This window comes from Callorhinus ursinus, unplaced genomic scaffold, assembly GCF_003265705.2.
Source record: "Callorhinus ursinus isolate GAN/ISIS: 27379988/994484 unplaced genomic scaffold, GSC_fseal_2.0 scaffold41, whole genome shotgun sequence".
NCBI classification, from domain to species: domain Eukaryota; kingdom Metazoa; phylum Chordata; class Mammalia; order Carnivora; family Otariidae; genus Callorhinus; species Callorhinus ursinus.
Window position 1 is genome coordinate 11904402 of NW_027397103.1, and position 14099 is coordinate 11918500.

Consider the following 14099-nt stretch of genomic DNA (forward strand, 5'->3'; position numbering starts at 1 on the left):
TACACTTTATTGACCGGGTTCTTCCAACATCTTGCGATGCCCCTCCCACCCCACCCCCCTGCAAAGCCAGAGCCTGAGCTTTGCCGCCGTCCCGTCCACCAGACAGGGAAGAGAATGTGTCTCTCAAACATCCAACATCTGAAGGGCTTCCGGGCCTCCGAAGAGCAGAGCGGCAGGGGTGGATGTTGGGGGGGTGGGTGCTGCCGGCTGGAGGGGGTTGATGGGAGCAGGGGATGAAGGTGGGCCTGAGGGGCTCAAGCTGGGTGCAGGGCTGGGGACACCCTGAGGCTCTGCCAGGCCTGGCCAGCCCCTCACTCCCCCAGTTAAGGTTAGTAGTGGTTCACAGTGAGACTGGCTTAGATTTGGCAGGGCGGCAGGGACCACGGGCAGACAGGCGCTTTCCACTCTCCCCGCCGACCCTGGGCCTGACTCACGAAGCTGGGAAGAGAGAAGTCCCCCACTCTGTGTCCCCCTTCTGGGACAGGAAAGCCCCTTCTCTTGAGGGGCAAAGGGTAGAGGCCTAGTTCTCCTCTGGCATCCCCCAGGCTATTAGGAAGGATCGTTTACTCCTGGCTCAGAAGTTTCTAGAGCATCTCAGTGACCTTGCCCATCATTACTCCCAATTAAAAAAAAAAAAAGTTTTTGAAATCTGGGAGTTGACTGGGGCCCATCAAACCAAGCAGTAAAAAACCTGGTAAGATCTTGGTTTAAAAAGGTAGCTCTACCTTCTCTTAGAAGCCTTGGGAGACCAGATGGAGAGACCAGTGGTGTCTCCACTGCCCGACTGGAGGCGGCGGTTTGTGGCAGCAGGGAAGGGGGTCAGGGGGCTGGTGGTGGCCCGGAGGACGGGGCAGGAAGCAGGGGCATGATGCAGGAAGCAGTGACACATGGGACATGGCAGGTTGCCCTCCAGCGCTGTGGGCCTGGGCTCAGAGGGCAGCGGGTGTGGGGGGGCCCCCCATGGGTACATCTGCCAGGCGGGCGCCGGGGCCTCGGCCCCACCGTGAGAGGCCGGGCCCGCGGTCAGGCCTTGTGACCGCCACTGCCCAGCGGCTCCTTGTGGCCGGCTGCGTAGTCCGAGGCAGGCTCGAGCCCCAGCATCTGCCGCTGCACCAGCTTGGCGTAGAGGCCGCCCTGGGCCAGAAGCTGCTGGTGCGTGCCCTGCTGCACCACGCGGCCCTTGTCCAGCACCACGATGAGGTGCGCACGCTCCACCGTGCTCAGGCGGTGCGCGATGATGAGCACTGTGTGCTTCTGCAGGTTGCCGTGGATGGCCTGCTGGATCTGGGGAGACACGGGGGCGCCGGCTCGTGCGGGCACTGCCCCCAGCCACCCACAACCGCGCCTGGGCCTGGCTCGGCTCCCACACCCACCACATCGCAGCGATGCTTTCACCTCTCTGAGCCTCAGTTCCTCATTCAGGGCTCGCACACGACAGGCTTCCTGGGGTTTTGTTCACAGGGGATGGAGCTCAGGGCCTGGCACAGGGGAGGTGCATGGCGAGTGACAGGTGAACCCTAACCCGCTAACCTGGTCACCTCTGCTCTTCCTGCTCCTTCCGGCTCGCTAACCTACGCCGTGCCTCAAGGTCTCACCGTCAGCCCCAGAGCTCAAGCCAACGAGACCATGGCCCTCAACTCCTTCGCTCATTGTCCAAATCCAACTCATGCCCGAATCCTGCAGGTGCATCTCTCCCCAGTCCATCTGGTTCTTTCCATCCTCCCACCGCTACCTGTTACTTCTCATCCGAATGCCTGCAACCTGCCCGCCCCGCCCCCTCCCACTGCCTGCGTGGATTTAACATTTCAATCGGTTCTTGTTGAATTCCTGCTCTGAGCCACACCCCCCCTACAGCTTCGTGTCCCAAACAAGAATAAAATCCAGACTCCCTCCACCTGCCATTCTGCACTTGTCATAGACAAGAGCGCACAACACAAAGAGTGACCCCTGATATAAACCAGGGACTTCAGTTAGTAACAATGTATTAAAACTGGCTCATCAATTGTAACCGATACACCAGGGCAAGATGTTAATAACAGGAGAAACTGTGGGGTGAAAAGGAGATACATGGGAACTCTCTGCACTTTTTGCTCAATTTTCTTTAAAACTGAAACTTCTCTTCAAAAAAAAAAAAAAATTCCAGGGCGCCTGGGTGGCTCGGTTGGTTAACCGCCTGCCTTCGGCTCAGGTCATGATCCTGGAGTCCCGGGATCGAGTCCCGCATCGGGCTCCCTGCTCAGCGGGGAGTCTGCCTCTCCCTCTGACCCTCCCCCCTCTTGTGCTCTCTGTCTCTCATTCTCTCTCTCAAATAAATAAATAAAATCTTTAAAAAAAATTCCATTAATTAAAAACAAACAAACCCAAACTATAACTAGGGCGTGAGGAGGCTGTGTCTATGACTCCGTCCTCAGCTTAGACTCCCACCAGCCTGACACGCTGACCTTTGGGCTTGCCTGTGAATTTGCTCTGGGCCTTTGCACCTGCTGCCCTCTCCTCTTTGGATGCTCAGCTGGCTCCTCTCCTCTTGGGTCTCAGCTCAAATGGCACCTGAAGACCCCACTTCCATCGGGGAGACGGGCACACTCCAGCAGGGCTCCGGCAGTGTAAGGCCGTGTCTCAGGGATGACCCAGCCCCCCCCCCCCCAAATGCTCGGTGCTGCCAGGAGAATTGACTGTTCTAGCCAACACTTGACGGTAGGCCCCCGACCTCCCTTTCTTAGAGCGTTTAATAAAAAGGGCTTATAATTGTAAATCCTTTCTCTGTCCCTTCGATATATATGTATGTGAATCTCCTACAAGTCAAGAGTGTTTTCCTCAAGGACCTGAAGGCCATTTTTGAAATGTAATCATCAGGGAGGACAAGCCTGGGTCTCGAGGCTCTACAGGAGGACAGAATTCCGGCCCGCGGCTGGCAGCCAGCAGACACCGCTCCTGATCACATCCACACTGACCAACCACTGGCTTTCCCGCGAGCCCGCTCCCCATGCCTTCATCCTCCTTCAATGCCTGTCACCACTGTCCCCTCTGCACAAAGCAGAAGGGAGTCCTGCTCTTTCCCCTACTGTCACTTGCTACTGAATAAAATCTGTTTTTCCAGCGTCAGTGTCTGGCTGTGTTTCTCTCTGACAGGGGTGACCTGTCTCAATCTCTCTCTCAAATGACGGTTTCGTTTTCTACGTGCCGTAGGCCACAGGTTGAACCCAGGCTTGTCTCCTTGTTTGTGACGTGTCTCCCCCTGGACTGGAAACGCTGCGCGGGCAGGCCTTTGTCTGGTCAGCCCCCACTGCAGCCTGGTGGCCGGGAGGAGCTCAGTGAATACCTGTGTAATCAATGATTCGACCCACGGAGGGGCCAAGGTGGCTAGTCAGTGACAAATACACCATTGGACGCTCTTTACCTTGAAAAGGGGCTCAGGGAGCAGACAACCCTGACTCCCACGATGAGCGGAGGGCAGGGCCTTGACTCCAAACCCGCATCACATAGTTTCAGCTCTGCCAAGAGCCGGCTGGCTAGACCTTCAGCCCTGGGTCCCCTCTCCCCTGGCTCCCCGCCTTCAGCCCTGAACACCGCAGTCCGGAAGCTGACGGCCTGGGAGAGCCCCCATGGCACCTCCAAGCCCTTCCTGGCGCCTGCCCCGTACTCTGGCGTCACCCCACCAGCCCGCAACTCACCAGGTACTCGCTCTCTGCGTCCAGAGCACTGGTGGCTTCGTCCAAGATGAGGACGGGTGGGTTCCGCACGAGAGCCCGAGCCATGGCCACCCGCTGCTTCTGTCCACCTGACAGCTGGGCACCCTTCTCCCCAGTCTCTGCGTGACAAAGGGGCCGGGGCAAGTGAGCAGAGGGTGGGGCCAGGGTAGACTTGGGGTAGAGAGAGCCCGGCGCAGACTTGGGGTAGAGAGAAGGCCCCCTCCCCTTCCTCTCCCTGTTGCCACAGGAGCTGTGCTCTTTGGGAAAAGGTGTGGGTCGAAGGGCCACCGGACAACCAACGGCTCCCAAACTCAAAAAAGGATGCTCTCCTTCCCTGTTCATGCAAATCATAACGACATTCAATTGGTACCAAGATACCAATTTTTACCTATTAATTTGGCAAAGATCCCAATGTCTGATAATACACCGTCCTGGCGTGGCTGTGGGGAGACAGGCACTCCCCCACCTTCCTGGGGCAAGCACGGGGGCGGGGGGGGGCTGATCCCTCTGGCCGCAGGGCATATACCTCTGTGTCTATCATTTTGTGCTGTGCAAGTCTACGGATCACAAGTACAAGTGCACAACCCTGGCACCAGCATCCCCACCTCTGTGAATTGTCCCTACAATTGACTTTCCCACGTACGGTGGCAAAGGCACGTGTTATGCACGACTCACAGTACTAATACTGCAAATCAAAACAAAAGATCAACTCAAACGTCCATCAGCAGGAAACTGAATTAATTATTTAAACAAATTATCATAAAGCCCAAGACCCTGGAATACTATGCAACTGTTTCAAAAAGGATCAAGGGAGCTCTTTAAGTGACAATGTGGAATGGTCACTAAGACACTGTGTTAAGTTAAAAAAAAAAAAGCTAGGTGCAGAATATAGGGTGCTGTTCTTTTTCTGTAAAAGGTCAGGAGGAAATAAAAATATACATTCCTATTTGCATGAAGAAGCTCCCAAAGGACATGTAAGAAGCTAACAAAAGTTTTGGTGGCCCAGGAGGAAACAGGGGTAGAGAAGGAGATGGAGTAAAACCCCTCACTGTTTATCATTTCATATGTGTTTTTAGTTTTGAACCATGCGAACAGCCCCTTCACAAGAGTTAAAATTTTAAAGTATGTTAAATATAACAAAATATATAACATAAATCAGTATATTGTTAAATTTATATTATTAATATAAAATTAAGCAACTATAATTAATCTGAGATATATATATATATAATTTAAAAATAATAATATTTGGGGGCGCCTCGGTGGCTCAGTCAGTTAAGCAACCAGCTCTTGATTTTGGCTCAAGTCACCATCTCAGGGTCGTGGGATCGAGCCCCTTGTTGGGCTCTGCCCTGGGCTTGCTGGGTGGAACCTGCTTAAGATTCTCTCTCTCTCTGGGGCGCCTGGGTGGTTCAGTTGGTTAAGCACCTGCCTTCGGCTCAGATCATGATCCCAGGGTCCTGGGATCGAGTGCCGCATCGGGCTCCCTGCTCAGTGGGGAGCCTGCTTCTCTCTCTCCCTCTGCCCCTCCCCCCTCTGCTCATGCCTTCTCTCTCTCTAAAAAAATAATAGATAATAATAATGTTTTATGGGCGCCTGGGTGGCTCAGTTGGTTAAGCGACTGCCTTCGGCTCAGGTCATGATCCTGGAGTCCCGGGATCAAGTCCCACATCGGGCTCCCCGCTCAGCGGGGAGTCTGCTTCTCCCTCCGACCCTCCCCCTCTCATGTGCTCTTTCTCTCTCTCTCATTCTCACTCTCTCAAATAAATAAATAAAAATCTTAAAAAAAATAATGTTTTATTATATGTGCTGCCGAAGCGAGCACAAAAAAAATAATGTTTTAAAACTAAATAGAGGTGGTTGGTTGCATAGTACTGTAAAGGTACTAAATGTCAAGTGAGTTTCACCTGAAATAGTAAACAGCAACTGGCAGAGAGTAATGCTTAACTCAGAGGGTCACATCCCTGAGGGTGGACCTTTCAGGCAGGGTGGAGGTGATGCTCCTGGGCTGTGTACCTGTATTGTAGCCGTCCTGGAGCTCCATGATGAAGCCGTGGGCGTTTGCCTTCTGTGCAGCCTCCACCACCATCTCGAAGGGCACGGTGGGCAGGCCGTAGGAGATGTTGTCTGTGATGGAGCGGGCGAACAGCACCGGCTCCTGGCTCACCAGGGAGATCTGTGTAGGAGAAAGGATGGGGCATGACAGGCCGGGCACGCATCCATCCAGCTGTCACCGGGAACCTTGCCAGCCCCAGGCCTGCCTGACGCCAGGGGTCTTGGGTCTGAAATCTGAGCAGGGCCTGCGCCTGGCTGCTATAGCATCAGCTGCCTCTCTCCTTCAAAAACAACAGAGTCCACAATCTGCACAAGCCTTCAGCTTCCCCTGACCAAAAATCTGGGGCCTGCTAAGCTGGATGCTCTGGGCTAAGCCAAGTTCCCTGACCTCTAAGAGAGCTTGCCTTCTGCCCCAGTCCTGGGGCGGCGGGGGTGGGGTCTGGTGGGGTGGGGGGGGCGGGGCGGTGCTGTAGAAAGAAAGAGAATGTAGACTGTGAGTCACTCTGTCCACACCAGAAGACAAGAGGCCACAGCAGCCCCCAGGCCATAAAGGCCTCCCTGGTGTCCCCTCCCTCCAGAGAGAATAACTTATTTATTTTTTAAAGATTTTATTTATTTATTTGACAGAGAGAGACACAGCGAGAGAGGGAACACAAGCAGGGGGAGTGGGAGAGGGAGAAGCAGGCTCTCCACTGAGCAGGGAGCCCGATGCGGGGCTCGATCCCAGGACCCCGGGATCATGACCTGAGCCAAAGGCAGACGCTTAACGACTGAGCCACCCAGGCGCCTCCAGAGAGAATAATTTAAAGAAGCTTGTTCCATGATCCCAGTTTTAGGAATGTAGCCTACAAAAATGATATTATGGAGGATATCACTGCAACACTGTCAACAGAAAAAAATCAGTTTCATAAATTGGGGCTTAACTAATAATCACAGTGTATCCATTAAATCAAATATGCATACACGCATACACACACACACCATGATTCTGTTTTTGTTAAAAAAAAAACTTATATATGTAGGGGCGCCTGGGTGGCTCAGTCGTTTAAGCGTCTCACTCTTGATTTTGGCTCAGGTTATGATCTCAGGGTCATAAGAGCGAGCCCTGCGTCAGCCTCTGTGCTGGGCATGGAGCCTGCTTGGGATTCTCTCTCTCTCTCTCCCTCTCTCTCTTTAAAAAAAAACAAAAAAGCAAAAAACTTATATATGTACCTTTACTTATCAATATATTTATATAAAGATAGGAAACAGGTTGGAAAGGATATTTGCTAAATTGCTAACACCAGTTAATCTCCATGGAGTGGAACTTAAAAGGTGAGATGAAGGGGAACTCTCATGTCTTAATTCCAAAATTCTCTGAATATATGGGAATGTGGTTAGATTGTTGCATTTTACTGTTTGGGGCTTATGAAAATTAAAACTTTTAATTTGAACTAAAGAGAAGGTAGTCACAAAAGAGGAAATCGAAGTACTGAACCGTATGTTAAAGTACTTGATATGTTTGGTCATCAGGAAAATGCAAAAGACCTCTGTGAACTACCTCTACGTATGTACTCACCAGCTGGCAAAAGATCAGCACTGACAATATTAACTGTCTAAGAATATTACATGTCTGAGCATATTAGCTATTGCAAAGCCTGAATAGCTCTACCTAAGGGCCACTTCCAGAACTCTGCTGGGCAGCAGCCTTGTCATCACATATCTGGGGTCACTGCTCAGCCATCTACACCTGGTTATATGCAGATGGGTAGGCATATATCACAATGTGTGGCCTCTGCCACCATCTAGAACTTGGCTAGGAGTTCTGGAATCTCTGTGCCAACCCTCAGGCTCTCCTATAATTTAACGTATGTTGATGATGGAAATGGTGCCTCCTTGATAGTTGGTTTTTCTTGTTATATGTACAACCTGAACAACCATCCAGGGATCCCTGTTCTTTTTTTTTAAATTTTTTAAAAATTTCATTTATTTATTTGACAGAGAGAGACACAGCGGGAGAGGGAACACAAGCAGGGGGAGTGGGGGAGAGAGAGGCAGGCTCCCCGCTGAGCAGGGAGCCCGATGTGGGGCTCGATCCCAGGACCCTGGGATCATGGCCTGAGCCAAAGGCAGACGCTTAAACGACTGAGCCATCCAGGCACCCCCCCAGGGCATCCCTGTTCTTATGCTAGCACAGGATCAGGTGTTGAGGATCCCTTCCTGAAATGATTACCAAAAACTCTATGGTCATGAATAAGCCTCCTTTGAGTACTAGAGATGACTTAAATGTGGAGCAATTGGAACTCTCATCCACTGCTAGTGGGAATGTAAAGTGGTATGACCACCCTAGTGACAGTAGCTACTAAAGTCGGACATATACATCCACTCCGGGAGAACATACGTACCCGTGTGCACCAGAAAACGTGGACAAAATTGTCTATGTCAGTATTGGTAATGGTAAAAACAGGAAACAACCCAAGTCTCCATCAAGGGCAGAATGCATAAATAGATTGTGACATGTTTACACAGCAGATTATCACCCAGCAACGAAAATGAATGAACTACGACCACAGCCTCAACCTGGATGTCTCACAAATAAGGCTGAGTGGAAGAAGCAAGACCCATCTGAACGCATGCTCTATGATTCCAGCCAGATAAAGTTCAAAACTAGGCAAAACACAGCTCTGTTATTTGGGGAGGCACAAAGCGATGGTAAAACTGAAGAAAAGAAAGAGAAGATCATAAAAGTCAGGGAGATGCAGCCTCTGTGGGGAAGAGAAGGGACACACGGCGTGGAGGAGTGCTGGAATGTTCTGTTTCTTGACCTGGGCGCCGGTGCGTGGGTATGACCCTCTGAGCCTGTGTTACCTATATCACTTCTCTGCACCTGCGTTATCGCTCGCGAGGGTGAAGGTCGGACAAAGTGCACAGGAGGACAACAAAGGCCCATTCACGTACCACGCGGTGCAGGTACTTGTGGTCATAGGCGCTGATGGGCTTCCCGTCCAGCAGCACGCAGCCCCCCTCCAGGGGGTAGAAGTTCTCCAGGATGTTGACGCAGGAACTCTTCCCACTGCCCGAGGGCCCCACAAGCGCGGTCACTTTTCCTGGGGACAGGCTGAAGGAGACATTCTGCAAGGAACAGGCAGACACGGTGTGGGGCCACTGGCTCAGATGCTCTGGCCTCAGACACCGACGGGCACCCTTCCCAGCCCACCCATGCTCCTTTGCCATGGTTGGGCACTGCCAGCCCCTGGAATGCTCTCCTTTCTAGGATTTGGCAGGACTTGGATGCTCATTTCCACTGCCTGGGTGCCTCTTCTCCTTGTTCAGGACCCAGCTCCAATGTCCTCTCCTCTGAGAAGCCCTCCTTGACTGTTAACAACATCCCTGTGCGCTACCCCTACCACACCACCCTGATTTACTGCCTTCCTAGCACTTAGTATCTGGAATGCTCTGTTAATGATCTGCCTTCCCTGACTCCAAACTCCACGAGGACAAGGACTCCGCCTTACGTGATCCTGGCTACACTGTGAGGGAAGGGATGATGTGGGCGGGCCTCGGGCACCCCTTACCTGCAGGACTCGGGTGTGGGGCCGAGTGCGGTAGGTGAAGGTCACGTTCTCAAAGTCCACCCGGCCCTCCAGGCGGTCAGGGGCCAAGTTCCCATCATGTACCATGGTTGGCTGCCGGTCAATGAACTCAAACACCTTCTCGGCGGCCCCCACTCCCTGCATCAGGCCGCTATAGACGGAGCCCACGGACTGCGAGGGGAGGAGACACAAGTTCTTGGCCCAGTGACACCGCAGTGCTGGGACCCCCATGGTGGCCAGAGAGATGAAGAGGGTGCAGAGAGAGCAGGGACACAGCAGCCGTTCGGGGGGGGGTGCGGGACACTGCCGGGGCCCCCCAGTAGTAGAGCAGATAATGACAACACTGATAAAAGGAGAGCAGCAAGGAGAGCCTGGGGGGGGGGGGCTCAGTCTGTTAAGCGTCTGCTTTCAGCTCAGGTCATGGTCCCAGGGTCCTGGGATCGAGCCCTACATCGGGCTCCCTGCTCCACGGGGAGCATGCTTCTCCCTCTCCCTCTGCCCCTCCCCTTGCTCATGCTCACTCTCCCTCTCTCTCTCTCAAATAAATAACATCTTAAACAAACAAACAAAAACCAAAAACCCACGAGAGCAGCAATAACGAAGACTGAGCCATTGGTGAGAACACATCAGGAGCCCAGCGCCTCGTGGCCGGTACAGCTAAAGCTCACCACCGTCCTGCCTGGTGGGTGTTACCACCCCCCAGCGGAGGAAGCGGAAGGGCAGGGCAGTTAAAGGAACCAGCTAGAATGTGGCAGGACAGGAATTCTGAACGGAATTCCTCTCTAGGCTGCCACAGCATTTTTAAAATTTCGGTTTTAAAAAACGGCCCTTGATTCACGCTATCCATTCTCCTTGGGTAAAAACATATACAACATAAATGTGAGTGATCATGACGACTTATTTTGCTGAGCACTTTGCATGTGTTATGGGGTAGGTTTTAGCATTATCTCATTTTTTGCCGATGAGAAAACAGGCACAGAGAGCTCAAGTCTCTTCCCCCAGCTCACACAGCCAGGACGCGGCAGAGCCAGGCCTTGAACCCGGGCACGGCCGGCTCCTGAGTTCAGGCCCTTGCGTGCTCTGACCGAGGGGCCTGGCTGGGGAATCCAGCACGGCTAGGACTGTTATCATTAACATCAAGACAGTATCACTCATGTTAAGATACGCGCACCGTGGAGCGGTGCCCCTCGCACCTCCTCCCACAGCTGGCCCCAGGTGTCTGCGTACCGTCTCCTTCCAGTCCTTCCTCTGTGCATTTACAAGCACGTGCACATACATGATAAATAATTTTGAGATTTAAAAACCACGCCACTGGAATCAGCCTCTTCCCATTGCTTCATGGTGCGTCTCAGGGTCCCTTGCACGCTGGTACCCACGGATCTGCCTACATCAGTAGCTGCTGCCTGGTTTCTTATCGTGCAGACGTCCTGCTTCTGGAACTCGGATGGGCCATGCTGGCCCAATCCCTGACCCCGGCACTGGAGGACGCTTGGACTTTGCACTATGAGAAGCAACGCTTCGCTGAGCGTGCACACACCTCTGCCCACCGGAGTGGGCGTCTCTGCGGCCCAGGTTCCCAGAGGCAGAACTGCAGCGTCAAATGACAGGCTGGTGTGGCTCTAGCCGATGCAGAGTGCTAACACCCCCTCCCCCAGGCACACCCCCAGCTTTATCACTGGGGGACACGGAGGCCCGTCGTAGTGCCAGGGAGTTAAGGCCCCCACTCGAAGCATCCTCAAGCAGCGGTGGAGGGCAGCTCGGGCAGAAACACCCCAGCTCCCTGCCTCAAAGTCAGACCCGTCTGGCTTTGAACCCGGTTCCCCCACCAGCGTGGTGGGCAAGTCCCTTAACCTGTCTGAGCCTCAGAGAAATGGGAGGTAGCATAGCACTGAGACCCCTCACGGTGTTCTTCAGAGCATTTCCTGAAACATCCTTGTCCCTGTCGCTTTGCTCAGTAAATGGAGCTGCGGTAGCCACGTGGCAATACTGCTGTGTCACTGTTGGTATTGTGTTCTCTCCCCAACCTACTTAGAAAGAAATACCCCATCCGTCAGACCCTGGAGTATTTCCCCCCTTTACATCCCTCTTCCCCCTCCCTCCAGCTCCCCCAGACTCCCTCCCCAAGCCAGCCCCTCACCTCCATACAGTCTCCCAGGACAAACTCGTAGATAATGAAGGAGATGAGGTTGCCGCTGGTCATCTGTCCCGAGATGACGAGGTGGCCCCCGTAGTAGAGGATACTGACCTGGACTACCAGCAGCGTGAGCTGGGGGCAGAGGGAAGGGTGGGGGGACCTGGGTCACAGGGGCCTTGGCTCAGACCCTGACACGCCCCCCCAACCCCCCCACCCCAGGCTTCAGGGGGAGGTGAGAGCAGCTGTGGGCTGTGCTCGCCCAGCCACAGACTGAAACTCCAGCCAGGCAGGGATGTCCTCCCACATGCTGGTGCCCGGCTGTCACTCACGCCCTCCCACTCCCCGGCCCTGGACTTCTTCCCCGCAAAGGCCCCCAGTTGGAGGGAGCCGTGGGCCTGGCGGAGAACAAGGCTTTTCTTTGTGAGGCCTTGGCACACACCCACAAAGCCCCCAGCATCCAGCCAGGCCGGGAGGGAGCTGTTAGTCCTCCTCCTCACTGGAAAGAGCATGGCTCAGGGAGGTTCAGTCCACTGGCTAAGGTCACACGGCAAGCCAGGCAGGGCACAACGATGGGCCTGTTTCCTGTCCCCACCAGGTTCCACGAAGGAGGGGCTGTGTCCAGGGCACCCTTGCCTCCCACCGCCTCTCCCCACCCCAAGCCCCTGGCTGGGTTACACCTAGATCGATGGTTAGACCACGGTGCTTTTGTGCCAGGGACAAAAGGCACCCATGCAGGTGGGCAGGCTGCTGAGAGGCTTGGCTAGCTGAGCTGGGTCTCGGGCCCTTCTCCTCTCCGGCTGGGTACTTTGGAGGGGTGGCCTGTCCTGTCACCTGGCCCCCTGGTGGATCACCACGCCTTCTTCCCCCTAAACTCCGAACCCTCCTACCCCAGCTGTGCCCCGATGTGCCCACCGCCCAGACGTGGCCAACAGACAGCCACAGGCTCCAAGTGCTCCCCGTTCTCCAGGAGGGGCTGTGATTCACCCCCAGGGAGGGAGCTAGACACTCCAATGGGGTGTGTGTGGTTGTGACACAGGGCCTGCCAGACAGTGGCCTAGGCTGGGTCCCGCTGGCCTCGGGGTGACTCCCTTCCGGGGCAAAGATGTTTTCCCAGCCACCCCATGCCCATGTGAGAGGGAAAGAGGAGGGGCCCATGAGCACATTCATTGGAAGGGTGAATTCTTTTCCAGAAAGATTTCTCCATGGACAAGCAGAAAGGTGGGACAGAGTAAAGTCAAGTGCAACCAGCCTGACACTGACACGGAGGGACCGAGGCTCGCGTCCTGGTCAAGGGATTGCCCCATCTTTGTGTCCTGCCCCCCGACAGTCAGACCTGCCCGGGCCAAGGGCACATACCCCGCTGCCCCAGACATAGTAGGTGTAGGCTGCGGCCTCCTTCCTGTTCAGCTTATACACCTGCTGCAGCTTCCGTGAGTACACCCCTGCCTCCTCCTCCTCGTTGGCAAAGCTCCGCACCGTCTTCATGGCACTGATGGTCTCCTCGGCTGTGCTGCTGGCCCTTGCCAGGGCATTCTGGACCTCTTTGGAGAGCCTCTGTGGGCAGGAGTGGGGACAAGAAGGAAGAGACCCCAAAGCAGAGAGTCTCACCATCTGACGGCCCCTCGGCCTCTCCGGTTTTTCTACCCTCAGTTAGCGCCAGCTCTGTGCACGGAGCCTAAGGGCAAAAGGACAAGACCGAGCTCCCCGCTTTTCCCCATGGCCTTCTAGCTTCTTTGACAGACTCAGAGAATAGACTCTAGCTGGGTTCTTGGGGTGAGCTCCCGAGGTTCCAGCTCCTGAGGGCTGGGGGACTGATCATGAAGTCATCTCCACTACTTAAAGGTGGTTATTCACAAACACAGTATTTGGTAATCCTCTCAGAAAAGGAGCCTCAACACCTGATCCTGTGCTGGTATAAGACAGGGATGCCCCGGATGGTTGTTCAGGTTGGGCACTATACAAGAAACACCAAGTATTAAGGGGGTGCCATTTACATTATCAAAATACATTAAATTATGGTAGAGCCTGGGGACTGACTGGCACAGAGATTCGAGAACTCCTAGCCAAGTTCTAGATGGTGGTGGAGGGCTGTGAAATCTGGCTGCACTGTGTGTGTATGACTGGGTATAGATGGCTGAGAAGTCATCCCAAGTGGCGGACCACCAGGCTGCTGCCCACCAGCGTTACGGAAGTGGCCCCTGGGCAGAGCTGTTCAGGCCTTGCAACAGTTAACATGCTCAGATTCTCAAACCATCAAGGAAGGTTGCCAGGGAGGCCAGGCCAGGATCATGCATGGGCGCGTCCCATGACCTTCCAGTCTCACTGAGGCCATCAGAAGCACGCAGCATGTTCTGGCAACTCGGGTGGAGCCATTCTGTGTCCTGAGTCATGTCTGACCGTGGGCAGGGTGTGTGTGGCTTGTGGCGATGACTCGGTGGCTGTATTCAACACATTCAGGTACCAGCAGGAGACCTAGAGAGCTTCCTTGAGACCCCGCCCAACCGATAGGGCCTGAGGTGTGCAGGGGGGCTGATAGGGGAAGCTCCAGGGTTTCCTGCCCTGCCTGGGGGAGCTGGCCGGAAGGCAGGAAGGGCAGGGTGGGGAGCAGAGGAAGGGAAATGGCTCCAACTCATATATTTACTCTTTCTT

General features: G+C 54.2%; 1 protein-coding gene across 5 annotated transcripts in view; it reads right to left on the minus strand.

Annotated features, from left to right (window-relative positions):
* ABCB9 (ATP binding cassette subfamily B member 9) overlaps window positions 1–14099 on the minus strand; it is a 41061-nt gene continuing 26962 nt past the window's right edge. For 4 of the 5 annotated variants that reach the window (XM_073881253.1, XM_073881252.1, XM_073881254.1 and 1 more), the window contains 7 exons: window positions 12807–13004; window positions 11454–11582; window positions 9299–9487; window positions 8682–8855; window positions 5706–5865; window positions 3672–3808; window positions 1–1284 (listed from right to left, as the gene is read on the minus strand). In XM_073881253.1, the coding sequence (XP_073737354.1) occupies window positions 1024–1284; window positions 3672–3808; window positions 5706–5865; window positions 8682–8855; window positions 9299–9487; window positions 11454–11582; window positions 12807–13004 (1248 nt within the window). In that variant the 3' untranslated portion in view covers window positions 1–1023. The remainder of the gene's footprint in view (window positions 1285–3671; window positions 3809–5705; window positions 5866–8681; window positions 8856–9298; window positions 9488–11453; window positions 11583–12806; window positions 13005–14099) is intronic. The other variant, XM_073881256.1, reaches the window with a different exon arrangement.